Genomic DNA, 27,637 nt, shown 5'->3' on the forward strand with positions numbered 1-27,637 from the left:
GAGGAGAAATACTGTGATTTGAGCACCCTTCAACTGAAAGTATGTCTACACTGCAGGGGTAATTTTCACCTCAGATGGAGGTAGCCAGGCTAGCTCTGATCCAGCTAGCATGCTAAAAAACAGCCATGTAGCCATGGGTGACTGGGCAGTGGCCTCAGCTAACCTCCTCTACACATACCTAGGATTTTACACAGGTTTGTACACAGGGGCAGTTATTGTGGCCCAGTGACCATGGATCCAGGCTCATACTGCTATTTTTTTGCATGCTAGCTTGATAAGAATCAGCATGCTGTGCCTACCCAACCTGTACATTACACCTCCAGATCCAGTGCAGACATATCCTGGGAAGTTCAACGTGCTTTACAATCATTTACAAATTTAGTCTCACAACCCCTCCTTCAAGGCAGGTCAACCATGTTCACCCCGTTCTACAGCTTCATAACTGAGGCACAGAGAGGCACACTTTCCTACAGTCACATGCTTTGGCTATGGTGGAGCTGGGTTTAGAAGTGAGCACATGTTCTCCAGGCTTTTAATGGGTTAGATTAGTGTCATCTAGGCTCTTTTCTGCTGCCAGGTGGAACCCAACAAAACCCCAAGTGAAGCAAAGACAAGGCAAATGCGGTAATTTTGGAGGAGCTTTGTTTTGTCTTTCTTTGGGATTTTGAATCCAAAACTCTGAAAAAGGACATACCAACATTGTAAGAAATGCACCCCCCCGGCCAAACAAAATGATTCCTTACTGAGAAGTTGTTGATTTTTAACCATCATTCTCACAGCAGATGATCCAACTCTAACACGATGATTTAAGGCTAAGCACTCCAAATTCCCAGTCATAGCCAGTAGATTTTGCTCCCTTATGTTTCCTCTTGCAGTTTCAATCGGAAGGTGGTGTGCCTCACTCGCAGATCTAAACCTAAGCCTGAAGCTACAGTATGTCATATTAAGCAGCAGCTGACATCCATATCAGAGCTGGCTGAATTTTGGAGGGGAAAACATAAACCAAAGGCTGAGCTCAGTTATACTCATGGAGCCCCCTCCACCCCAGATTTCAATGGAGCTGTACCTGCTTACACCAGCAGTAAAGTGATTCGCACATTATATCTACACTCCTATTGCATAAAGAGATTGCATGTGTCACCAAGGGCAGATGTTCCCACCAAGAATGACTATTTAGCAGTCACTATGATTAACTTTGTGCAAGTCAAAACTACCATAATGCCTCTGCCAAAGGCCTGCTAGTGACATACATTAGCAAAGGTTTGCACCAAGGTGTGAAAGCAGCACTGTGAGATTGGTTAGAACCACTGGACCTGTCAGTCACAATATCACTAGGTTGGTATCGTCGTGTTAAAAATTGTCCACCACTGCTTTCTGCTTTCCATGTATTGGGGTCACATCGTCACTGCTGATGATTTTTTTTTTCCAATGAAAAAGCCTGTAGTGGATTCAAGGAAAACAATATCAGGTAAAGCTTGGCTAAGCAATGATGTTTTGAGATGCATGCAAGGAAAAACAATAAATATTTTAAGAAAAGATGGGCATCAGATTATTTTAAGAAAAAATGGCCATTTCTGTCACGGCCATTCTACTACAGGTGGAGAGTGGGGAAAATGTGGTTACTAGAAGGCACTGGACTTGCACTCAGAAGAAATACATGGGATGTCTGTGGCTGGAGAATAGTTAGAGAAGGACCTTGAATGTGTGGTCAAAACGCTGGGTGCCCCTGGCCACCACTGGCACGTCCAATTCACATATGCAGTGTCACAGTTTCATGTACAAAACAGTCATGTTTTGCATCCCCAGGCAGGATGTCAGATCTGGAGGTTTCAGGACATATGCTCCAAAGCTGCCTTCCTGGCTGGTGATGTGGCCATCCCCTGCGCCATGCTCTACCTTATCTAACGTGCTCCTGCTTTTCCTCCTGCACCTTGCAGACCACTGGGGGCCCAGTTCATCTGTTTAGATTTAAAGTCCCCTGCCCCCTTTCTTCCCTCCAGAACACAGGCACTTTCCTTCCATTGGCTCTTCAAATCAACAACACTGGTACTAGGAGCAGCATGTGAGGGGCCTCTTCCATAGTACCTACACTAGGAAGTCAGCCCTACTGACAAACATGGCTCAGGCAGCACCTGCCAACCTGGGTACTGTGCTGACAGCTGGGATGGTTGAAGTCCTGGCCATCATTTAGATACCACAAAGTATTCTTGGGAGAAAGTTAAAGAAGTGTGGCTTCAATGAATGGACTATAATGAGTAAAAAAGCTGTCTAGATCATTGGGCTCAATGGATATATTGATCAACACCTCAATATCTAGTTGACAGCCAGTATCAAGTGGCATGCCTCAGGGTGAATCCTGGGGCTGGTCTTCATTAGTGATCTGGATGATGGGATGGACTGGACCCTCAGAATGTTTTTCAGATGACACACATCTAGAGGGGAGAGGTAGATACACTGGAGGGTAGGGACAGAGCTCAGAATGACCAGACAAATTGGAGGATCGTGGCTTTGATCTGATAAATGCACTGAGAAGTGTAGAGTCAACAAACATGATTAGTGGCGGGGAGCACATGACTTAAGAGGAAAGGCTGAGGGAACTGGGCTTGCTAAGTCTGCAGAAGATCAGAATGAGGGGGGATTCCATGACAGCCTTCTACTATATGGTGGGGCGGGGGGTCCAAAGGGGCAGAAGCCAGGCTATTCTCAGTGGTAGATGACATAACAAGCAGTAATAATCTCAAGTTTCAATGGTGAAAGTCTAGTGAGGATACTAGGAAAAACATGATTTTGCTATCGGGGTGGTGAAGCTCTAGAAAGGGTCACCTAGGGAAGTGGTGGAATCACAGGGCTGGAAGGGACCTCAGGAGGTCATCTAGTCCAGCCCCCTTCTTCAAGTGGGATCAACCCCTACTAAGTCACCCCAGCCGGGACCTTGTCCAGCCGGGACTTAAAAACCTCAAGGGATGGAAAATCCACCACCTCTCCAGGTAATGCATTCCAATGCTTCACCACCCACCTGGTGAAGAAGTTTTTCCTAATATCCAACCTACACCTTTCCCTCTTCAACTTCTGACCATTACTCCTTGTTCTGCCATCTGACACCACTGAGAACAGTTTCTCACCCTCCTTTTTAGAGCTCCTCTTCAGGAAGCTGAAGGCTGCTATTAAATCACCTCTAAGTCTTCTCTTCTGTAAACTAAACAAGCCCAAATTCCTCAGCCTATCCTCACAGGTCTTGTGCTCCAGACCCTTAATCATTTTTGTTGCCCTTCGCTGAACCTGCTCCAGCAAATCCACATCCTTTTTATACTGGGGTGCCCAAAACTGGACAAGTATTCCAGATGTGGCCTCACCAGTACCGAATAAAGTGGAATAACTACTTCTCTAGATCTGCTCGAAATGCTCCTCCTAATGCACTCGAGTATGCCGTTAGCCTTCTTGGCTACAAGGGCACACGGTTTACTCATATCCAGTCTTTCATCCACCATAACCCCTGGGTCCCTTTCCATCGTACTGCTGCTGAGCCAGTCGGTTCCCAGCCTGAAACAATGCTTGGGATTCTTCCACCCCAGGTGCAGGACTCTACACTTCTCCTTGTTGAACTGCATCAGATTTCTTTTGGCCCAGTCCTCCAATTTGTCCAGGTCACTCTGGATTCTCTCTCTCCCCTCCAACATATCTACCTCTCCCCCTAGTTTTGTGTCATCCGCAAACTTGCTGAGGGTGCAACCCAGTCCCTCATCCAGGTCATTAATAAAGATGTTGAATAACACCGGCCCCAGAACTGAGCCTTGCAGCACTCCGCTTGAAACAGACTGCCATCCAGATACTGAGCCATTGACCACTACCCGTTGGGCCCAACCATCAAGCCAGCTTCCTATCCATCTTATAATCAAGGATCCAATCCACATTTCCTTAACTTATGGACAACAATGTTGTGGGAGACCATAACAAAAGCCTTGCTGAAGTCAAGGTATATCACATCCACTGACTTCCTCATGTCCACAGAGCTTGTTACCTCGTCATAGAAGCTAATCAGTTTGGTCAGGCAGGACTTGCCCCTGGTGAATCCATGTTGGCTACTTTTGATCACTTTCCTGTCTTCCAAGTGCTTCAAAATGGATTCCTTGAGGATTCCCTCCATTATTTTCCCAGGGATTGAGGTAAGGCTGATGGGTCTATAGTTTCCTGGATTATCCTCCTTTCCTTTTTTAAAGATGGGCACTACGTTTGCCTTCTTCCAGTCGTCCGGTATCTCCCCCGATCTCCAAGAGTCTTCAAGGATAATGGCCAAAGGTTCAGCAACAACCTCTGCCAATTCCCTCAGTACCCTTGGGTGCATTAAATCCAGACCCACGGACTTGTGCACATCTAGTTTTTCTACATAGCTCAGAACTTGTTCCTTCCCCACCGATGGCTGCCCTCCACCTTCCCATATTGCATCATCTAGGACCCTCATGGGGAAGTTGACTTTGTCCGTGTAGACTGAGGCAAAAAAAGCATAGAGTACTTCAGCTTTTCCTGCATCATCTGTCACTAGGTTACCTCCCTCATCCAGTAATGGCCCCACACCTTCTCTGATAACCTGTTTATTGTTCACATGCCTATAGAAACCCTTCTTGTTACTCTTCACATCCCTTGCCACCTGCAGTTCCAATTGTGCTTTCGCTTTCCTGATTACTGCCCGGCATTCTCCAGCTGTATGTTTATACTCCTCCTTAGTCAACTGTCCACGTTTCCATTTCTTGTATGCATCCTTTTGAATTTAAGCTGACTAAGGATTTCCCTGTTAAGCCAAGCTGGTTGCCTACCATGTTTGCATTTCTTACTACACAGCGGGATTGTTTGTTCCTGTGCCTTCAGTAATCTCCACCCTTTAAGGTTTGTAAAGCCCAGATTAACAAAACCCCGAAGGGAATGATGTAGTGGAGGTTGATCCTGCTTTGAGAAGGGGGTTGGACTAGATAACCTCCTGAGGTCTCTTCCAACCCTGATCTTCTATAGTTCTGTGTTTCTCTGATACACCTGCTGCACCTAAGGAGCTGAATTTGTCTTATGATGTTTTCTCTGTCTACTCAGGACTCCACAGTGGATGCAGGCTCCCAACTCCAAGGCTGCCATCAGCCCTACTGCAGAAAACCCTTGGCTTGATTACATTTTTAGATTTCTTCCTGGTCTGCAGATTGACCATAGGAGCCTGAGCACAGTCTTCAAGGGATGTGCAGGCTAGTGCTTTCTCATAGTCCTCTCAGTTTGGGTTTGGAAATCATACTGTGCCTTCTTGTGGTGTTCCACAAATGAAAGGAAGTGGACCTCAGGTAAAAGAACATCAACTTCCATGAACATGACACAATCTGAGGGTGAAACTGAGTCAGACTGGTCCCTCAGACATAGCTGCTGTGCTATACAATGGGCCACGTTCCATCATCACAGCCACGGAGGGAGTTTAGCCACTTCCCCAAAGACATGGAGGCCAATTCCACTGGGCATAAATTCAGTCTATTATACATGTCAAATCCTTCCCTCCTCCCCCAGCAATGCAATGTTCCAAGGCACTACTATGTGCAGGGGAAAAGGCAGAGTAGGGAAGATACAATAAGCCCAACACTAACCATCAGTTTTTCATCTAACTATACTTGGAACATTGTGAAAGTGATCACTCAACAGACCTACAGAAATCAGCTGCTGGAAACATGCTGAAAGTATAGTTAAACTGCCTTGTAACCCTCATGGGGAGATACATACATGTGGTGGCTGCAAATGAGGACGAGATGGGGTTGTGGAGTGTTAACTGTTGGGGCAGAGATTTATGTGCTGGTGTTCTGGACCAGTTTCAAAATCCCCAGTCCCCACTGCCCCTTCTGCAATAGCATCCAAAGCTGATGCTTCAGCAAGCTCTGATCTGGGCTTCGCAGAACACATCCTATCTCTTTGTCAATCATCTTCCTGAGCACAGACTGGCAGAAGTTTTTCCCATGACTGTGCAGTCTGCAGTACCAGCACCGAGGGGAGGAATTGGACATCAAGCATTTAATAAAGATTTCTACTAGATACCTCCTAGGAGAAGTCTGCTTCAGGGGGCAAAGGGGGTGGGAGGAGACCAGACAGAACAAGATAGAACATTTGTCTTCCCCTGAAATACCAGTAAATCCATCTTACTATGGCACAGGATTGAGCAGCTGGTGCCTCTTGATGTGCGTTGTGGGGTCTGGTGAAGTCTTCTGCATGGGAGAAGAGAATGAACCATCAGTGCATACTCCTGGAATCTTAATCCATCTCTCACTTCCTTTCAGTTCTTCCATTCCACTGTACTGGCAGATTCCTTCATGCCCAGTGCCCCGACTTCCTGATTCCGAGAGTGTACTCTGTGGGCCAGCCCTGACTCTACCAGATCCTGTGTCTTCATGGGGAGAAGTCAAAGGGCTTAGATAAGGAGGCCCAAGTCCAACAGGAGTGATGGAGCGAGCCTAAGGGGTGGGGCTCAGAGACTGCTGCCACAGTTCAGAGTGCAGATGGGTGGGTTGGCAAAGGGAACTCACTGACACTGCAGGGAAATGGGTGACTCAAAAATCATTATGACCAGCTGATTCAGGTACCAGTATTTTGATCAATGAGCTACCTCTGTGGTCTGGAGGGGTGGAGTTAACAGCACAGGACTGGCTCTCTTTCCTGCCCTTCTTCCACCTTTCTGCACAGTTTGCCACTTCCTTCTCTCCACTCCTGAGAGTGTGTTGAAGGGTTGCTGCACTGAGCTAGTACAAATCAAAGAACCTTTGGCCTGGGGTATGTTTATGGGATGGGAGGTTCTTTGAGCATCTTTTGTGCCCTAAATGAAGCCTTTATAAGGTGCCCTGTCCTGGCTATTATTCCTTGGCTAAGGAAAACTAGATGACATTTTTCGATACCAGTAATGTGGCTCCTACATCAGGCAGATGGAGAGTGCCTACAGCGGGAGTGTGAGCAGCTGAGTGTAGGAGGGATCAGCTCCACCCAACCTTGTGCTCACACGCTTATGGCTCAGCTGGCGCAGCTTACATATAACTGACCAGTGAGAAGTCACGAAGGATGGTGCTGGATGAGCTCCCAAAGCCATGCTCTTGCTCCAGAAGCCGGGTGCTGAGGTCCTGCTTTTCCCGTCCCCATTTCCTCGCAGACTCCTCCAACTGGAGGTAGAGACCAGATATTCAGTGCACTACAGTAGCGCTGTCCTTCCTACCTGCTTACAACAAGTTTCCTCTTGAAGGCAGTGGTAGTGCAAGGCACTATAACTCTGCTCACTGAACCAAGGGAACCAGGCAAATGCACCTCAGCCTGCTCACTTGTGGGCTCCCCATCCAAGTCATACATAGCAAAGTGCAGCAGAGTGAAGGGGCAACTTGGAGAGTATGAGGCGTGGCACTTGGTCAATAGGGTCTTTGAGGTCACATCAGAGGGTGTTCCTCTGAGGCCCATTTTCCCCATTAGTACTGATTTGAGTATCTGAGAGGTAGCTGAGTTAGTCTGTATTCTAACAAAACAAACCGACAGTCATGTAGTACTTTAAAGATTAACAAAATAATTCATTAGGTGATGAGCTTTCATGGGGCAGGCTCACTCCCTTAGATCTGGCAGTCTAACATTTCCAGTACAGCACTGACGGTTTTATAATACAGGGATCCAAAAAAAACCCTAACAAATCATAGACAGAACTGTATGGGATGGGGTGTGGGGTGGGAAATACTAAGTGTCCTGCCTGGGATCATTATGAATATCAAACAAAGGGAAACTGTCTATGTAATGCGTGAGGTAATTCCTATCTCTAGTAAGGACAAGAGTGAATGTATCGCGTTTGAGCATGAATTCCAGTTCACATGTCTCCCTTTGTAACCTGCTGTTAAAGTCTCTTTGTTGTAGGATGCATATTCTCGGGTCTTTAACAGAATGGCCCACTCCACTGAAATGCTCACTGACAGCCTTATGTGTATTCAGATTCCTAATGTCTTCTCTGTGCCCATTCATTCTTTTGTGAAGTGATCTTCCAGTTTGTCCAATATACACATCAGAGGGGCATTGCAGGCACATGATGGCATATATAACATTGGCTGACGTACAGGAGAATGAGCCCCGATCCTGAAATTAACGTGGTTAGGTCCAGTGATGGTATATCCAGAATAAATACGTAGACAAAGCTGGCACCGGGTTTTGTTGCAAGGAAAAGTTCCAGAATTAGTATTACTGAGGTATGGCCTGTGGTTGCTAATGAGAATTTTCCTGAGGTTAGGTGGTTGTCTCCTAGGGCCTCTTGGAGTATAGCATCATGTTGTAGTATAGGTTGCAGGTTTTTGATGATGCACTGCAGGGGTTTGCCCTGGGGGGTAGTATTCTGTTATTGATTTTCTTGGGCCTATTTTCAAGTAGCTGGTTTGTGTGTATCCATCTGGTCCCAGCAATCTGTTTTTTACTTCTCCCAGTGGGTAATTAATTTTATGAATGCTTGACAGATATCTTAATGTTTTTGGACTCTGTCAGTAGGCTCAGAGCAGATACTATAGCAGATACTAGATACTTGTATCTCAGTGCTTGACTGTAAACAATGGCTCGTGTGGTGTGTGCTGGATGGAAGCTGGAGGCATGTAGGTAAGTGTAGCAGTCAGAGAGTTTCTGGTAGACAGTGCTATTCATCTGGCCATCAGTGATTTGTACTGTGGTGTCCAGGAAATGTATCTCTTGGGTGGAATGGTCAAGGCTGAGACAGATGGTAGAGAGCAGGTTGTTAACATCTCTGTGGAATTCTTCCAGAGTCTCTTTACCATGGGTCCAAATGATAAAAATGTCATTGATGCAGTGTAAGTAAAAGAGGGGCAATAGCGGATGAGAACTGAGGAAACATTTTAAGTCAGCCATAAAAATGTTAGCATACTGTGGAGCCATGCAGGTGCCCATAGCAGTGCTGCTAATCTGGAGGTATAAATTGTCCCCAAATTGGAAATAATTGTGGGTGAGAACACAGTTACACAGGTCAGCAATTACCTTGTGCATCACAAAGATAGTATTTCAACTGTTTTGGATCTCTGTATTACAAAACAAGCAGTGCTGTACTGGAAATGTTGTAACACCAGATCTGAGGAAGAGGGTCTGTTCCATGAAAGCTCATCATCTAATAACTTGTTGTGTTAGTCTTTAAAGTGCTATATGACTGCTGGTTTGATTTGGGTACCTGCTAAACCCATGGCTGCAGCCTCCTTCACCTGTGAATGAAGACTGGGATTTATTTGTGGGAAAGTCTTTGAAAATGGCCAATGCCAGGGAGGCTGATCAGCAAGGGAGCTTTTGGGCACATCGGTTTTAAGGCCCTGATGCTGCTTTTCTGAGCTCTCCACAGGCTGGACCTCAGCGATGTCAGTCCCTCTCTCCACATTATGCTTCTAAGCATTAATGAAAACCAGAGAGAGAAATAACAACTAACTGAATTTTTCAGCAGCCAGTTCTTGACTGTGAAACTCCTGTACACAAAAGTTACACTCAGCCACTAATTGCCTTCTAGGCTGGTTCTGAGAGTCGGCTCTTCACCAGCCAATATATCAGCCATAACATATCCCCTGGGAAAGGAGCAGAGATGAGACAATGCTTTGACTGTATCTGGCCCCAATCCACAAGTGATCATATATCTATGAATACCTTAAAGGAAAGGCTAGTACCACGGGGCACAATAAGGGGTGTGTCATACTCAGGGCTGTCAGATTTCATTCTCATTCATGCTACAGGACCAATCCCCAGAGTGGAAATTGGAGCTAGGGCATGAGTGCTAGAGGAAAGACCAGTGAGAAAGGGCACATCAATTACCTGGCTTTCCAGGACATGAATGCGACCTTGCGCCTTTTCTAGCTTGGCCAGAAAAGATAGCTTCTCTGCATTGGTGGAGAACAAGACCTACAAACAGATAATGCAGACAGCAAGTGAGATTTAGAGCCTCTAGCTCTCCTTCCCCTCCCTACTCTGACACAGGGAGCCTGTGTCCCCTTTTCCCTCACTCCATGAAATCAGATAATAGGAATCCTGATGAGGGCCTGGAAAAGCCAATGAGAGATGTGCTGGGCAGACCCCAGATCTGTGGAAGCTGTGGTGAAGGCATGTCCTCAAATACAACAGAATATTGCATTACAGTAGTGGCTAGAGGCTTCAATCATAGGTCGAGGCCCCATTGTGCCAGGCATTGTACAAGCCTGTCAGCAGAAACAGTCCCCTCCCCAAAGCAATTATAACCCAATTAAAAAAACAATCTGCCAGGCGCACAGTCTGTGCATGAAGTGACGCACTCCTTCTGGCTAGCAGAGGACCTTCTGCATGAACAGACCCATCTCACCGGCAAGGCTTGCTGCTGTAGGATGATGGGCGAGGAGCGGTAGCAGGCTCTGTCCAGTTCGTCCCGCAGTCTTATGTTCTCAGCTAACAAGCTGGAGTAGAGCTCCTTGGAGGCACCGTCAGCTTGGGCAGAAGAACAGAGAAGCTGCTCAGACCTTTGCTCAGCTCCATACCTTCCAGCACCTTCTCTTCCCACCCCATTGCACAGGCAGAGGCTGGGGAACCCAGGTCACGTTACTTTTCCTTTGCCCCTGCCAGCCAGCCATGCTGGAATCAGAACCCGTCTGTGAAAGGGAGCGCTCTGAACACAGCAAGGATCCAGGGCTTTAGGCTTCCTTCTAGGGGATATGCACTCCCATTCCCTTTCCCTAGGGCCAGATGTCACCTAGAGTAGCACTTTAGCCCCACTGGTTGGTGCTGCCCGACATGAAACAAGCTGGGTCAGGGTATGGCCTGGAATGCTAAGCCCCTCTGCTGTGTCCTTATGAGCTTCTTCTGCCTGCCTCCCTCCCTCATGGCTGGTTGAACTGTAACTTGGGCAGCTCTCTCCCCTCTTGCATCACTCAAGAACTACCCAAATAAAACAGAGCACAGCCCAGCCCCTGGCTGTCACACACAGAGGGGGTCATTTACTCAACAGTCACTCACATCTCCTTGTGGCCTCTGGAAACTTCTCCTTCAGCATGCGCTCCATCTTCTCGATCACCTTTAGAAGGAAAAGTTCAGTGGATGGGGGAGCTCCTATCATTACCTCTGAAGGCCCACATAACTCCAACAGCAACAGGAAGTTGCAGAAAGCCTTGGCTAGACTACATGTGCAGTGTGTTGTCAGCACATGGTCCCTAACAGGGTCTACCCATCTAGTTTGCACAACACATGCTGCATTTAACTAATGCTAAGCAGGCAGAAGAGAAGCCCAGAGGGGAGCCTAGGTTAAAGACAGTGTGGCTTTAAAATGACACTAGATTTTTAAAATTTGTGTCACACATGCTCACAGTAACGTCAAATCCTAGTCTGGACAAGGCCTAGCTCTGCAATGCTGCTGCAGGGCTCCCCTCCTGCTCAGCTTGCTCCACTGCTCCCCACATGGAGAGGACTGTGTGTGGGCCATGGACAATGGACCTCACGTCCTTTAAGCAAACACACCACTACTCTGAGGGGAGAGCATCCCCTGTCAGTGTAGTTAGCCCACCTCCCACAGAAGGTAGGTGTGGGGGGTGTGAGAAGTTCTTCTCTTGACTTAGTATGGTCTATGCCAGGAGCTAGGCTGATCTAATCAATCCAGGGTGTGGATTTTTCACACCCCTGAATGATGCAGTTATACCAGAGTATGTTTGAGGTACAGACATGGCCTCGGGTTTGAGCCCAAACCCTACTTCTGACAAATCAGTTTGACGCAGCTCTCCAAACACTCAGGACCTAGGTCGTGGGCCAGGCTGGGAGCGTAGATCAGAGCCTGCTATTGACTGGGGCTCAAACCCTGTCATTTGTCTGTTTGAAGGCAGCTCCAGCCACAGATCCCAGTCGGAGGATCTGTGTCGTGTAGTATGTATGTGTTAGTATGGTTGAGAGACCTTCGTCCGGCAGCCGTAAAGCCAGGTTTACAATGCAGTGTGCACACGCATGCTTGCACTTGAAACATCAAGTCTGTAAGCCTGGCTCTCAGATGCCAGGCTTAGTATGCAGTGCAGACAACCTTAAGAGACCAGGACCTACAGGCACTGGAGAAAGGGACTGTGGGTCTGCACAGGGAATGTCATGCTAGAGCAACACTGCTGTCTGGGGATTCGGAGGGATCGCTGCTACTCAGATCCCAGGCTTCCCAAGGCTTTTCACAGACTGCATGCTGTGAAAAGCTGAGTGGCTGAGCCACTGCATTAGCAGGAATCAATATCATCATGCTGCACACTAGGGACTTAGCAAAGGCTGGGCTGGGCGAGTCATGGGATGTCAAGGTCCCATTCTCTGGTGCATGAGGGAGCTCATGATGACAAGCCGAGGACTTGCAGCTGCAGCTCCTTTTTCCATGCAGCCAAAACTGGGCACGTAATATAATGTGCACCTCTGCCCACCCACCAAGAGATGAATGACAAAGGGGCAACATATGGAGGCAGGAAGATTCCACCTTGCTGGTGAGACTATGGGGCCCAGAGCCAGTGGGCCTAGGTAATGCTGAAAAATACAACACCAGGACAGGTCCCTGATGGGATTTGCTGTGCTGTGACTTGTTGCCAGTTTTCTGTGGAAGAAGTGCGCTATGAGCACAGGGACTGTGGCCCAGCATCAAAGAGAAGCAAAGCCTTGTGGAACACCCAGCCGAACGCCCACCCCTGCACCTCCGCCCCACTCCCCAGACATGTGTGCTCTCTGCTCTGCTCACCCTTTCCTGCTGCCGCACTGTGTCCTCCAGGGCTTTCATCTTGGTGATTTTCTCCTGGTACTTCCTAAGCACTGTCTGCTGCTGCTGCTGCTGGGCTCGTTGCAGCATCATCAGCTCCTTCTCCCAGTAATTCTTCTGGTGGAGGAAGGGAAACCATCAGATCTTTCAGGGAGGAAGTTCAAATGCACAGGGGATTCTTCATGGAGGAGGATGGCACAGGCAGACTTGTGATTCTCTCTGGTTCCCAGGCAGTCATTAATTGGGCTGCTAAAGAACAGCAGGGTGTGACCTGAACTGAACTTCCGAAGTTACTGGAGTTCACCTGTTACATCATGTAGTTGCTTAGATCACTCTCCTGCCTTGGTCAGTCAGGGTGGTTTCAGGACTAGGTGAGGAGATATTCAGCAAAGAACTCGCTACAGCCTCCAGGAGCTCCATGAGACTGTTCAGGGGTCTGAGGAGATTCGCTTCTGCAGCTGATTCCCAGGCACCCTTGAGGGCCACCCAAGCACCAGGCTGCCTGCTCCTGAGGGCCTCATGGGCAAGCCTGTCCTTTTTGTGTCTGTGTTAACTTCCACATGTAATTAGGGGTGAGCTGCTCCTAGCCAGAGCCAATCAGGAGGGAACCAGCAGGCCATTTGGCTTTGGTCTCAGGCTCAAAGGGGCCTCAAATCGAGACACTTGTTAATTTTTTGGCATTTGATGTTTTTATGTCTCCCTTAATAATTAGTGTATTTGCACAGAAAAAGGCTAGAAAAGCATTTTTTAAGTAAAGATATTCAAATTATCCCTCCCTTTTTTGTGCCTTATTTTGTTTCCATGTACTGTCATTTCTATTTTTTATTATGGCAAAAGGCCTCAACAGCTGAAAGTGCCTTTCTGGAAGGACCTCCTCTGAGCATGCAGCTCTAAAGGGCAGTAGCCTGCTTCCTCCTTTGGAGAGGAAGTCCCCCAGACTGGGACAGCAGGAGAAAGGCAGAGCATGCTGGCTGTAGAGCACAGTTGACTTTCACCCTTTGCCTGGGCAGGAAGAGTGATGCAGAGCTACTAACAGGTCCTGGCCCAGGGGACTGGGAAGCAAGCATCTGCTCTGTCCCTTTGAGAGCCAGCATGGCCAGCTCCAAAGGGAAACCTGCCTAGCCCCTGTGTGCTAGAAAGGCGGGGACTGCAACATGGTCTCGCTGCCTTCTGTAGCCTGCTGCCAAACTCCTGCCCCACAGCAGGACTATGGTTCCCTCTGATCACTGTGACCTCCTGCCTTCCACCTCTCCCTCTGCAGCCATCTTGGCCTCTATTTAAAAGGACTGCTGTTATAACTGCACACTCTGCACCACACTGAGCTCCCTCTTCCCCAGGTTCTGCAAGGCCCCTTCCTGCAGCAAGTGGCCCAGCATCCCCTCTTGCTCTTTCCATGCTTCTGCATCCTCACAATACCAGCTTCCTGCCTTTTACCCTTATGTTGCAAGCACCTTCTGATGTGCCCTGGCTCCTTCATTAAACTCCATTCTTGCATGCAGCCTTCCTCAGAGCTCACCTCACTAGGGACAACTGAGATCCTGTGGATTGTGCCTTAGGCATTGTATCTGTTTGCACTAGACCAGTAGTTCTCAAACTTTTTGGTCCACAGCCCACCTTGATCAACTCAAACCTTTCCACAGCCCATCAGACAACCACCCATGATGACAAAATGTGTGCACTTATCTCTAAATAGCTTAAATATTAAATTATTCATATTAGAGTACTAGAGCATAAATCAGTAAATAGCAACAATAACATAAGGGGTGTGTTTTTAGATCTTATTGCGTATAATAAAGTTTAATGATATTAATAGTAAAATCCCACAATTACATAAAACTGCTACAGTTTACTTAATTCAATCCCATCTACCATCCTAATGGTATGAGTGGTGCTGCTTTCACTGAGACACAGCTGGCTCCAAGCTGCAGAGCTTAAGTCTCATATTGGCCTTCATGTTCAGTCAGTTTCTCTGTTTTGTTTTCAAGCTAACAGGTGCTGAAAATCCATTTTCGCAGTTGTATGTTGTTGGAAATGGCAACAGGTGCTTCAGAGCTCTGTCAGCCAGCCCACGATACTCTGACTGTATGTGAAGCCAAAATGGTCAAATTATTTGTGAAAAACTGCTTCAACATTCCATCTGATGTAATATCCACAAGATTATCTACCTCATTATCAGCAGCACGGAGAGGTGCCACAGGCCCAGGGCAAGATGGGAAAGGGTCTTGGCTCCAGGGCACAAGGGGCAAGGCCTAAAACATTCAGACCTCAGTGCTGCCCAGACTGTGGCACTGCACCCTCTCCCTCCCTGACAGCCATGCAGAGCAGCACTGCCACAGCAATTCAAAGGTGTCCAGAGCTCAGGCTGCCACTGCTGCTGAAGTAGCAATGGCAACAGCTGGAGCTCTGGGCCCCTTTCAAACACTGGGCCCAGGCCCTTTGCACCCTGTCAGTGGGCTTCCTTGTTGAGGTGTGAGCTTGACACTAATCTCTTCAAAGCACCTCTTGCTTCCAAAAGAATTTTGGATCCACTCAAAGCCTGCTTTTTTGGTTCCAGGAACTCTTTCCCAAATTGTGCACAAAACCCACGTAAGCGTGCTTTGAAGTCTTCCACAATTTTTCTGTCAAATTCTTTTTCAGCCATAAGAACGAAATTGGCAGGAATTGTAAAACAAATCAAATTGTCTGTGCTCAAGGCAGGCACACTGTAGATCCACCTAGGCATAAAACTTTTATTTTGTCCAACACATTAAAGAGAGTGACAACTCTTTCCTGCAAAGCAAGGTTAGTCCATTCAGAATGCTGAAAATATCAGCCAAGGATGCTAGCTGGGCAAGCCATGACAAGTCTGAGTGTTCAGAGCTCAAAGATGTGACAGCCACTGTCATGCAGGTAAACTTTTACCTCTTTGCGTGGTTCAAAGAGGCTGGTGAGGACTTCCCCTGCTGCACGACAGCCAGCAAACATCAGTGTGTAAAAGAAGTTGTATGGCTTGACTCCCCATCTCCTCAAACAAGGCTTTAAAAATGAGAGTGTTTAAAGGATGCCCTTTTATAAAATTTACAATTTGTACAGCTTTGTCCAGAATGGCTTTAAGGCCTGCAGGCATCGTCCTCAAAGAAAGTTGTTCCCAGTAAATGCTACAGTGTATTGCTGCTGCTAATGGCACAGCTTCCTGGACATAGGCAATTAAACCCTTCAGCTTTGACAGTGACTGCTGTGGCCCTGTCCATGCAAATGGCAACACATTGTACCCAATCCAAAATTATTATTTACAACAAAATTGTTGAGTATATCAAAGATAACTTCTGTTGTGTTGGTAGACGGAGACTGACAGGAAAAACAAACTTGTTGTATACTTCCACAGTCTGGCATAAACACACCTGACATACCAAAGGTTAGCATCCTCCACAATGTTGGTGGACTCATCAAACTGCAAAGAAAAGTATTGGCTTTGAAGCAGTCTTGACAAAAGCAGGTATTTCACATTTTCAGCTATGGATGTTATTCAACACTGAATGGTATCATTCTAAAGAGATTATATTCTTTGCCTTTTCCCTCAAGAGTATGTTAACTATTATTTTTGTGGCAGGCTTTACCAGGTTATCTGCTACAGTATAATGTCTTTTGGTCTTTGCCATCAACAAGGATACCTTGCATCCCTTTTTCCCCACCAGTAGCAAAAAATTGCGTAGGATTCTTACTATGGTTGTGTCCTCTGCATTTGTTTTCCAATGTAATCTTTGTGTTTTGATTCAAAATACCATTTAGGCTTCAATGGTTTGATTCCTCCTTTAGACAACGTTTCATAACACAAAACACAATGTGGATTAGGATTTTCTTCATCTCCAGTCCAGAAAAATCCCATTTTCAAGTAGTCAGTATTGTACTTCTGTCTCAGTTTTTTCTTGCTTTTTTGCCCACTTGTGTTTTGCACAACAAGCAGAACAAGCTGCAGGATGGAGAAATCTGAAAGAGCTGTATGACATCACATGGAAGTTAGGTGGGTCACAGCATACAGGCCACATCTACACGTGAACGCTACATCGAAATAGCTTATTTCGATGTAGTGAGATCAAAATAGGCTATTTCGATGAATAACGTCTACACGTCCTCCAGGGCTGGCAACGTCGACGTTCAACATCGATGTTGCGCAGCACCACATCGAAATAGGCGCTGCGAGGGAACGTCTACACGCCACAGTAGCACACATCGAAATAAGGGTGCCAGGCACAGCTGCACATAGGGTCACAGGGCGGACTCAACAGCAAGCTGCTCCCTTAAAGGGCCCCTCCCAGACATAGTTGCACTAAACAACACAAGATCCACAGAGCCGACAACTGGTTGCAGACCCTGTGCATGCAGCATGGATCCCCAGCTGTGGCAGCAGCAGCCAGAAGCCCTGGGCTAAGGGCTGCTGCACACGGTGACCATAGAGCCCTGCAGGGGCTGGAGAGAGAGCGTCTCTTAACCCCTCAGCTGATGGCTGCCATGGAGGACCCCGCAATTTCGATGTTGCGGGACGTGCAACGACTACACAGTCCCTACTTTGACGTTGAACGTCGAAGTAGGGTGCTATTCCTATCCCCTCATGGGGTTAGCAGCTTCGACGTCTCGCCGCTTAACGTCGATGTGAACATCGAAATAGCGCCCAACACGTGTAGCTATGATGGACGCTATTTTGAAGTTAGTGCTGCTACTTCGAAGTAGCGTGCACGTGTAGACACGGCTACCGTGTGTCAGCCAGTACAGGTAAGGAGAGGCGTGTGCTAACAAACCCAAGCAAGCAGGTCAGTAGATGGAAGGAACACTCTGAAGAGCTACTAAACTGCTGCACCCACATGGCACTTCCTGAGTTACCACCTGCAAATAATACCATGGCAAATTAACAGGAGCAGACCTACAAAAGAAGAAATCAGAAAAGCCATAGCCCATCTGAAAAGCAGCTGATCCAGACAACATCCGTGCAGCAGCACTCAAGGCAGGTAGTGAGACATCAGTCAACATGATGTATAATCTATCTGGGAAAATGTGCAACACTGAAGAGCTTCCACAAGAAAGGCAACCTGAAGGAATGCAAGAACTGGAGGGGCATCATGTTACTGTCTGTTCCAGGAAAAGTGTTCAATAGGATTCTCTTGGAAATAATGAAGACAGAAATTTATAGACAGCTCAGGGAAGAACAGGCTGGCTTCCGAGGTGAGATAACCTGTACTGATCAAATAGCAACTCTCAGAGTGATCACGGAACAGATGCTTGAGAACATAACCTTCACAAACTTTGAAAAAGCCTTCGACAGCATTGATAGAGACACTTGGTGGGAACTGCTGCAACACCATGGCATCCCATCCAAAATTATTAACTTGATTCATTCAATGTATGAACCCTTGATGGGTCAAGTTCTTCACAATGGCGTCTAGACAGAATCCTTCAGCATACTGCTGGGAGTGTGACAAGGGTGCCTACTGTCACTTTTCCTGTTCTTGATCAAAATGGACTGGATTGTGAAGAGGACAACAGATGACCATCAATGGGGCATTCAGTGGACACTTTTCAAACAGCTAGAGGACATTGATTTTGTTGACTATGTCACCCTCCTTTCACACCAACATGAAAGTATGGAAGGAAAGGTCACAACACTAGACAAAAAGTGCTTCAGTGGCTGGACTGAGCATTAACAAGGGAAAAACCAAGACAATGACGATCAACCAGTCCAAAAATACAACATCACCACAATGGGAGGGGATGACCTGCAAGCTGTAGAGTAGCTCACCTATTTGGAGAGAATTAAGGGCAGAGATGGAGTACTAGACAAAGATATCAATGCCAGGATAGGGAAAGCAGCAGTTGCATTTCAGACTCTTTATCCCATCACAAATAATATGTGCAAAGACAAAACTGTGGATCTTCAACTCAAATGTGAAGTGTGTGCTCTTGTATGGATGCGAGACCTGGCACACTAAAACGTCTTCAAATAACAAGCTACAGACATTCATAAACAGATGCCCGAGGTACATCCTTCACATCAAATGGCAAGACTTTTTCACAAATGGGGAGTTTTGGAAGACAGCTGGACAAGAACCACTTGACGTTCAAATCAAGAGCAGAAAGTGGGGATGGCTAGGCCGCACTCACAGAAAACCATTATCCAGCATCGTCCGTCAAACTGTCAAATGAAACCCCCAAAGAAAACGCAAAAGCGGAAGACCTCAGACAATGTGGAAAATCTACTGAGACTGAAGGACAACAGCTGGGGTACTCCAGGAGCCAGCTAGAAGTTTTGCCCCGAAACAGAGTGAAGTGGAGGGGACCTGTAGATGTCCTATGCTCCACTCAGAGCATAGGGTGTAAATCAAGTAAGTCAGCGTGTTTTGACTTTGATCAATGCTCTGTGCATTTATTTCACTGATGATTATTATTAGGTAACTCATTCACAGTGAGCATACATCCACCACTTGTTCCATTGTTCATGTCAAAATCGTCATGTTGTGGTTCACAAATGTCCTCACTTACATTGTCACCTTTAGTTTGCACCTTGCCTGCTTTCACTGGATCCATGCATCAGGAAACAAGATTTAAGACAAAGATCCTTTTGATACTTGAAAGCAGATTCAATCCAGGGCTGAGACAACTGGGTAGGAGTGGGGAGTCCAGGAGCTTACAGGCTGGGAGAGTTAAGTGAGAGGGGGAGTTGTGGAGGGGGATAGGGATGCAGGGACTGGCCTTTAAGGTGTGTGTGGGGGTGCTTACCTGGCTTGCACTCCATGCTGCTCCCACTGGCTGCAAGTCTGGCCAATGGGAGCAGTAGAGAAACCTTCCCTCTGTGGCAGCACATGTAGTCACTTGTGTTTTCCTGCCCCCAACAAATTGGGTCTGGCTGTGTGGCTCAGGGCTGCTCCTCCTGCTTCAGCAGTAAACTGGTGCTCACACAACATCATCACAGGGGAGTGATGGGGTAGCGCACCACTGCAGGCTCCCTGTTGCAGGAGAGGGGCCAGCTCTGAGCCTCATGGTCCACATTTAAGGCAGCCAGAGAGCCCAGTTTGTGAAACAGTGCACTAGACCATAAGGCTCTCAGGACAGAGCTACTTAAGTTCATGAGTCCCTCTATGGAATAATGGCCCAGCAAGCCATCTGCACAGTTACCTGGATTAACTCATTCTGCAGCTGTTGCACCCGGTCCTTCATCCTGCTCATTTCCACTGTCCCAGCAGCCAGTTTGTGCTTGAGAGCCACTGCAAGAGACCACACAGCCTGATCAGCATCCTGCAACATGAAGTCATGTCTGATGAATACAAGCAGCTCTCAGGACTCCCAGGGAATAGGGGGCACAGGTATGGGGCAGGTCTATTTACCAAGGCCAAGTGTACCTAGTTAGATTATGTCCACAAATGCAGATGAAAATTAAATTGGATTAAACGGAGGAGTGAGGAGCATTGGCCAAGAGGTAGAGTCCTGGAGGAGAGGGCAGGGATGGGGATAGCAGAGACTGACAGCACTGTCACTGTACCTGGCTCTAGCCTAGCATATGAATCCTCCACATTTCCACTCCGTGTAATGCCACAGACAGAGAAGCTTCCCACTTTTCCTCAGTATTTCCTAGTCTCCTCCCTCCTTCATTCCCACTGGGCTGTGCAGAGGTGGGGTGGGAGGCGCATCTCTTACCTATGCTGTCTACTATCTCTGCTTTGGTCATGACATCCACATCCATGTCGTTCAGCAGCATGTGGCCTACTTCCTCATGCATACTCAGGTTGCGGCGCAGAGTGCTGTTTTCTGCCTCCAGGCTGGCAACACGCCTGCGCAGAGACAGGATGTCATCTGCCATCTTCTTCATGGCTGCACGGTAATTATCAAGCTCCTGCTGGCCACAGGAGAGCATTCATTACAGAATATGCAGCTGGCACAACCTCATGCTTAGCTAGTGTTCTCCTTCTCCTTTCCACCCCACCTACCTTAATGCTCAAGGAGGATGTCCAAACGCTCCTGCCACCAGACTGAGCAAGAATCTGGCTGGGAATGGGCAAACTACGAACCAAATGAATGAGCCGCAAAAAAGTTTTCCACCCAGTATTCATATGACACAATTGCCATAATTCCCTGGTGTTCAGGTATGCATCATAACATACTGAACTTGTATAGCACTCTCCATCAATAGAGCTCAAAGCACATTAGAAGCTTGGATATATTAGTAGGCCTGGTCTACAATAGGAGATTAGGTAGAATTTAAGTGATTTAGATCATTTTTCTAAGCAATCAGTCCATACTACAGGGTCTGTTTCACTGACTTTAAGGGCTCCTGTGATGGGGTTGTGGGGTTCCCCCAAGCTCTGCACCCTGTCCGCAGGCAGGAGAGTCTCTCACTCAGCAGGAAAACAGCAGGTTTATTAGCCAACAGGACACAGCATCATACAGAGGAGTCAATACAGCAGGCAGAGACAGCCAGTCCAATCCATGTTGGGGAGAGGAGGCCCCGAGGGGCCCCCAGAGCTGGGGCCTTGCCCCCTCCTTTTTCTCTCTCTCTCTCCCAGCCCAGACTAACTGCTTCCAACTCCCAGTTCCAATTCAAACCCCTCAGGCTCCACCTCCTCCTTTGTCTGCAGTACAAAGGTGTTACCTGGTCGTCAGGGTTACCCTCAGCAGGAGCCCCCCACCCTCTGTGAGCCACACACACAGGTATCCCCCACTCCATCACAGCTCCTAAGGTCAACTTCTGTACTCCTGCTTCTCACAAAGAGTAACACCAAAATTAACCTTGCATGACCAACTTTAGGGTAGTGCAGATGGAGTGTTGTGAAATTTGATGTTCTTGGCCTCCTGGAGGTGTCCCATAGTACCCCAGCATGACCCCTCTGGTCACCATTTACAGCTCCACTGCTCTCCAGGTGTGCAGGGAATGTCCCAGGAAAGTTTGAATTTCATTTCTTGTTTGGCCAGCATGGCGAGCAGAGCAAGCAGCACACATCAGTAGCACATCTCAGCAGCATATCTGGCCATGAATTGCTAGGGTTGCAGATAAGCTCCAGCATGGAGAAAGGAGCACTTCAAGGATCTCATTGCTGAAGTGGGGCTGGGGGGGATGAAGCTGTCATAGCAGAACTATGAAGCAGCAAAAGACATGCAGACATCTATGCCAAGATCTTACAGAACACGGTGGAAAAAAGGGCACCTCAGGGATACTTACCAGTCCCACATGAAAAAAAAGGAGCTCAGGAAGGCACACCAGAAGACAAAAGAAGCAAACCAACATTCTGGGTCATCTCTCCAACAAGCTGCTTTTATGAGCAGCTGCATGGGATTCTACTGCTAACTGTTGTCCCCACACGGTCCGTGTCTACCTCCAAAAAAATTTGTGAGACACAATCTGGCAACCGCAGAAGGATGAGGAAGAGGACGATGAAAATGGTCAGCAGGCAAACAGAGCCGCTGATCTCACCAACAGCCAGCAACTTTTTTTAATTTTGCATCTCATCCCCTCCTCCCACGACCTTTCATAGCTGGACCCTGATGTCAGAAAGGGCACCTCCTGTGAGTTCTCATTTTTAATTAAGCTACAGGTGGGTTAAGGCAATTGGGTGTGATCTGTGGTGGGCACTGTACCTACATACCCTGGGCCCCCTGGAACAACTTATTAATGTGTCTTGAGACAGAGTGCTGATTCTCCGTGTGCATCTCCACTATGCTCTCAGGCAGGTACTCTTTGATCCTTCTCACTAGTTTTTTGGGAAGGCTTGCCTTATTCTGACCTTCACATGCATCCCTATCTTTACAAAATCAGGTGCTATAAAATTGACCTTAATAAATTTGACAATTTCCTAGTGATGATGTACCCTTATTGACCTCATGTTACAGATAGGGAAGAGGGGACAGGAAATGACTCACCCTAAATCAGGGGCAGCGTGATAACTATAGCCCATATCTCTTGATTCTTAGTCATGTGCCTTAACAACTAAACCACACTGTCCTCACTTATCTGAAATGCTTGGACATTTTAAATCACACTCACACTGTCACTTTCTGCCTTTTTTGGGGCCGGAAAGAGCACAGGAACACACGCAGGCTTCTGATCACAGGCAGAATGGAGAAGTTCAGGGTAAAGCTTCCGTCCAGTTCGTGATGGTTTCAGGAGCTCAGCTCCATCAATTTTTCTTTCTTTGTTTTAAGCATTATGTTCATCTAGTGTAGGGAAAGGTAAGACTGACAGGTCCAGTCATCTGAATATTATCTCTTTGTCCAACAAAGTGACAAGTTTCTGAAACACCACATATGTACCTCTATGCTCATCTTGAAGGAAGACCTCTAGGGCTGAGCAGGGAGTCCACACCCCATGAAGTAGGCTAGGGCTTAGCCCCATCCCTCCTCCCTATTCAGCTGGGAGTTTGCTCAAAGCCATGCAACCTATGGATTAACAAAAGACCAGCTAATGCTACCAGCCACCACCGAAATGGTAAAGCTCTGCTTCTTAGTTTACTATTAGTGAATTTGAAAAGTATCGCCAACACTTGGATGTACACAGAGGTCAAAAGGTCAAATTTCGGCACTCCACCTCGGAAAGGTTGTTGACCCAACATAGGGTTCTCCTAGCCTTTCTGCATAGGCTGCCGAACAGAAGGCCAGCTAGTGTCAGCTATGACAACAGGCTTGCGATGTATTCACTTGGCCATGGACTGAGGGCATCAAACTCATTTAATATAGAGGCTTCCAGACGATCAACTGTAGTTGAGAGAGTGATCCAGAGACAACAAGCTCTGTACCTCATTAGAATTTTCATCGTAAAGGTGGCTCAGGGCTAGAACGGAATTTCTGGTCATAATGATGGTGGGGGTCATCTCAGAGAAGCCAATAGCCAGAGGCATGTGGTTCAAGTTCCTATTTTACCTCATGCAGTGCAAGGATTTGATCCCAAGTACTGTCACATCCATAGGCTGCTACGTTCACCTAGATCTCCATTTTGTTCCAATGCATAATGAAAAAAACAAGACAAAGCTGTAAATTTTTTCCCACTTTTTCCCCCACTCCTACTTATAGGGTTTGATACAGGACTCACTGGGGGAGGTTCCCGGGCTTATGCAATTCAGGAAGTCAGGAGAGATGATCATAATGGCTCCTTCTGGCCTTAAAACTTCTATTACATCTAGAGGGGTTGTGTGTGAACATTATTGTCACCATTTTAGAGGCAAAAAACCTGAGGCATCACAGGATTAACCATGTCTTGCCACAAGTCAATGGCAGAGGTAGGGATAGCATCTAGAAGCCTGACTCTCAATCCACTGCTCTAATCATTAGACCCCACTTGTCCCCATCTGCCTGCCCTGTTATAGAAATGAATTACCTATGCACTAATCCAACTAACAGCCAGTGAATACCCTGAGAGAGAAAAGAAATCAGCTGGAAAGGGAGCAGGGAATTAGTACAACAAAATCAACTATAAGTCTGTGGCAACTTATAGACTAACAGATATTTTGGAGCATAAGCTTTTGTGGGCAAAGATGCATCTGATGAAGTGGATGTGCTCCAAAATATCTGTTAGTCTATAAGGTGCCACAGACTTCTTGTTTTTGAAGATACAGACTAACTTGGCTACCCCTCTGATACTTATGATTAAATGAGGGCATGGAAAGAGACTGGATTTATGAACCATTAATGCATGCTCTCCTGAGGGACTGGAGCTCAACAGATCTGTGTCCCACTGGCATAACTCTAGCTAAGCCACTGGCACTTCATATGGGCCAGAACAGCCTTTGGCCTGTTGTGTTGCTTTGAAAAGCACCAGCTCTCCTCTCCCACTCCAAGGCCGCCAGTCTGCTACGCATGATGGCAGGGAAGTGATAACGTTGCCATGGTTTGGAGCCTAGGGGCAAGGACGCTCCAGAGCCCTATCTCAGGAATGGATGAAACAAAAGCAACAGCCAGCAGCATTAGCCAAGAGCAGCAAGCGTTCCGGTCAAGGCCACAGGAATGCCAGCCAAGTTCCATTCCCAGAGAAGTCAGAGCTGCAGCCTGCAGTGAGGCTGATTGCTGTTTGGCATCTCGGATCTGACAGGGCAGCAGAGCATAGAGAACGCAGCTGCTGGGCCAGCCAGAGATCCAGGTATGGCACACTTCTGTGCTGTCAAGGCTCCCTGTGATGTACACGCAGCCCATACATGCTGAGCTGCCATGCTTTTCACAATGGTCTGAGTCTTGGTCACCTCTGCTGAGGAATGCCACTCATGCAGACCACATCTGCCATGCTGTGTCCATGCAGGCCCAGGACGATGTACCTGATCTGCTGATGAACATGCCAGCTGTGTAGCAGATCTCTTATCTGTCCTCTTGGGAGCTAATACTCACTGCCACTCACAAAACACAACCCCAGACTTCAAGCAATGTTTATCCACTGCCATTCTGGCTGGTGAATGGTTTGAACTTTAAGCAAAAAGCACGGCTGACTCCAGGATAAATCTGATGCGATGGTAAAAGTCAAGCAGTGGCTCACTGCCACTGAAACACCTATGTTTCGTCTCAGCTCAGAACAGCTTTTCAGGCATATCCCTTGGCTCTTCTTCTACGTTTCACAATGACATCAGACATGCTGCAGGGCATGCATATTGGGGGAGAAAATGCATTAGGAACAAAGCAAATCCAGATTCTTTTAAATATCTCCCACATAGGCAACACTCATAGTTCACAGCAGAACTCCAACGGAACAGGAGCTAACAATGCTCTGATATGTACTTTTCACCCTGGATGACTTCTGATACTGCACAAAGCAGTCACTAGTAAAAGGGTAGTATCTGCAAAAGCAGTGTTTCCCAAATTTAAAACATTCATGTACTCCTTTGGGACGTCAGCCTTATTGGCGTACCCCTGTCCCAGCGCTGTCCCATTGCTTATCCACTGATTTTTGGTAATTTACTTTCTGCCACATACCCCTAGTACTCATACCACACTTTGGGAAACACTATGCTAAAGTATCAGAGAGGTAGCCATGTTAATCTGTGTCTTCAAAAACAACAAGAAGTCCTGTTGCACCATGTAGACTAACAGGTACTTTAGAACATAAGCTTTCATGGGCAAAAACCCACTTCGTCAGATGCATGAGTTGGGGGAGGTTTCAGAGGAGGATTTAAAGAGGGTGTCTCAGTAAAGGGGAGGGCCAGAGCTGACAAGGTCTGTTCAGTCAGGGTGGAAATGGCCCATTATCAGCAATTAATGTGGAGTAGTGAACATCAAGAGAGGAGAAAACAAGTCAGTTCATTAGGGGGGATGTGGCCCATTGTCAGATGCTAATGCGGAGGTGTGAACATCAAGAGCAGAGAAACTGCTTTTGTAATGGGCTAACCACTCCCAGTCTCTGTTCAGTCTTTGGTTGATGGAGTCAAATTTGCAAACTGTGCTAAAGGGTCTGTACCTCTTTTCTATTTTAAGTAGAAGGAAAGACTGTGGCCACTCTGCTTTTGCTTGATTAGGAATGGTTTGCAAATGCCGATTTGCACCTAGAGCTCTGTGGATGTTTGGAACATTCATGATGATTGAGTGGTGCATGCTTGACCATGAGCCACCAGACATGGGCAAATCCTTGGTGCAAGGTACAGTGAGTGAACTAAGACATCTGAGCAAGGGCTATTATATTCCATTGTCAAGCACTCTCTTTTTCCACAGGGCATGAGCTTTCTATTCTTATCAGCAGTTCTGGCTGATATCAGCTACATACTGGCAGCGCTAAAGTGTGCACAGTAAAATCCTTCCCTCTCAATAGGAGAGATGGGATCCTGCCCAGTGAGAGCCAGTAGCAACTCCATTAAGAACTAAGCCTCAGTGGTTATCTCTGGAGAGAGACAGAGAATATGTGGTTTGAGAAACAGCCTTCTGAGTCTCAGTTCTCTCTCCCATCCTCTTGCAAAGTGATGGAAACACTGATGGAATGGTGAATAATCACAAATGTTCCTAGATTTCAAGACCAGAAGGAACCACTCTGATAACCTAGTTTGCCCTCCTGATAAAACAGACAAGAGACCTCACCCCAAATAATTCCTTCTGAATTAGAGCATGTCTTTAATGAACCCATCCAGTCTCAGTGAGTTGTTCTGGTAGTGAATTAGTCTCACTCTTAAAAATTTACATCTGATTTCCAGGCTGAATTCATCTAGCTTCAACTTCCAGTCAGTTATGGGTCAGTCAGACAGACCAACTTGCATTGCTTGGCAAGGGCTGCTCTTTTGAACACCATGTTTTTAAACTCAGCTAAATGCAAAGTCATACTTCTAGAAACAAAGATTGCAGGGCACATTGAGAAGACAGTGGTGACTCTGAAAAGCACTTGGGGACATGGAAATATCAGGTAAGAGTACAGCTCTGGAATTACCTCTGTGTATTGCATTAGCGAGCCCATTCTTGGAGATTGTCCACGTCAAAAAGTGTGTTGAAAAATTGGAAAGGGTTCACAAGAAAGCAACAAGGAAGATTAAAGGACTGGAAAATGTGCCACAGAATGAAAGCCTCAAGAAGCTAAGTTTATTGACCCCATCCACGAGAACATTAATGGTGACTTTAGCACAGTCTGCTTCCATGTGGAAGAGATTTCTGAAAGTAGACTGCCTTTAATCTAGCAGAAAAAGCATAATGCGATCCAATGGTTGGAAGCTAAAGTGAGACAAATCCAGACTAAGGCACATGTTTTTAACAGTGAGGGTAATTAACCATGTAGGGGAGCCTCCCTCTTTTGCCTACAGTCTTGAAAGCAAGGATTTGATTTTACCAGCTGAAATTATGGGTTTGATGTAGAAATTACTGCATGAGTTTACGTGACTTGTGTTATACAGGAACTCAGAGTCGATTATCATAATGACGTTAAAAATCTATGAACCTATATACTTGGCAGGCCATCATATTTGCTCCAGTTAAACAGTTTGAGGCAGT

At 46.9% G+C, this 27,637-nt stretch overlaps 1 protein-coding gene across 1 annotated transcript in view; it reads right to left on the reverse strand.

Annotated features, from left to right (window-relative positions):
• Positions 1-625: 625 nt before the first annotated feature.
• CCDC33 (coiled-coil domain containing 33) overlaps positions 626-27,637 on the reverse strand; it is a 305,981-nt gene continuing 278,969 nt past the window's right edge. Inside the window, 9 exon segments of the mRNA XM_075006670.1 lie at positions 626-1,438; positions 6,160-6,221; positions 7,047-7,163; positions 9,823-9,909; positions 10,343-10,464; positions 10,990-11,047; positions 12,722-12,856; positions 19,883-19,971; positions 20,402-20,597. Of these exon segments, the coding sequence (XP_074862771.1) occupies position 1,438; positions 6,160-6,221; positions 7,047-7,163; positions 9,823-9,909; positions 10,343-10,464; positions 10,990-11,047; positions 12,722-12,856; positions 19,883-19,971; positions 20,402-20,597 (867 nt within the window). The 3' untranslated portion in view covers positions 626-1,437.

This window comes from Carettochelys insculpta, chromosome 12 (genome assembly GCF_033958435.1).
Source record: "Carettochelys insculpta isolate YL-2023 chromosome 12, ASM3395843v1, whole genome shotgun sequence".
Taxonomy (NCBI): Eukaryota; Metazoa; Chordata; order Testudines; family Carettochelyidae; genus Carettochelys; species Carettochelys insculpta.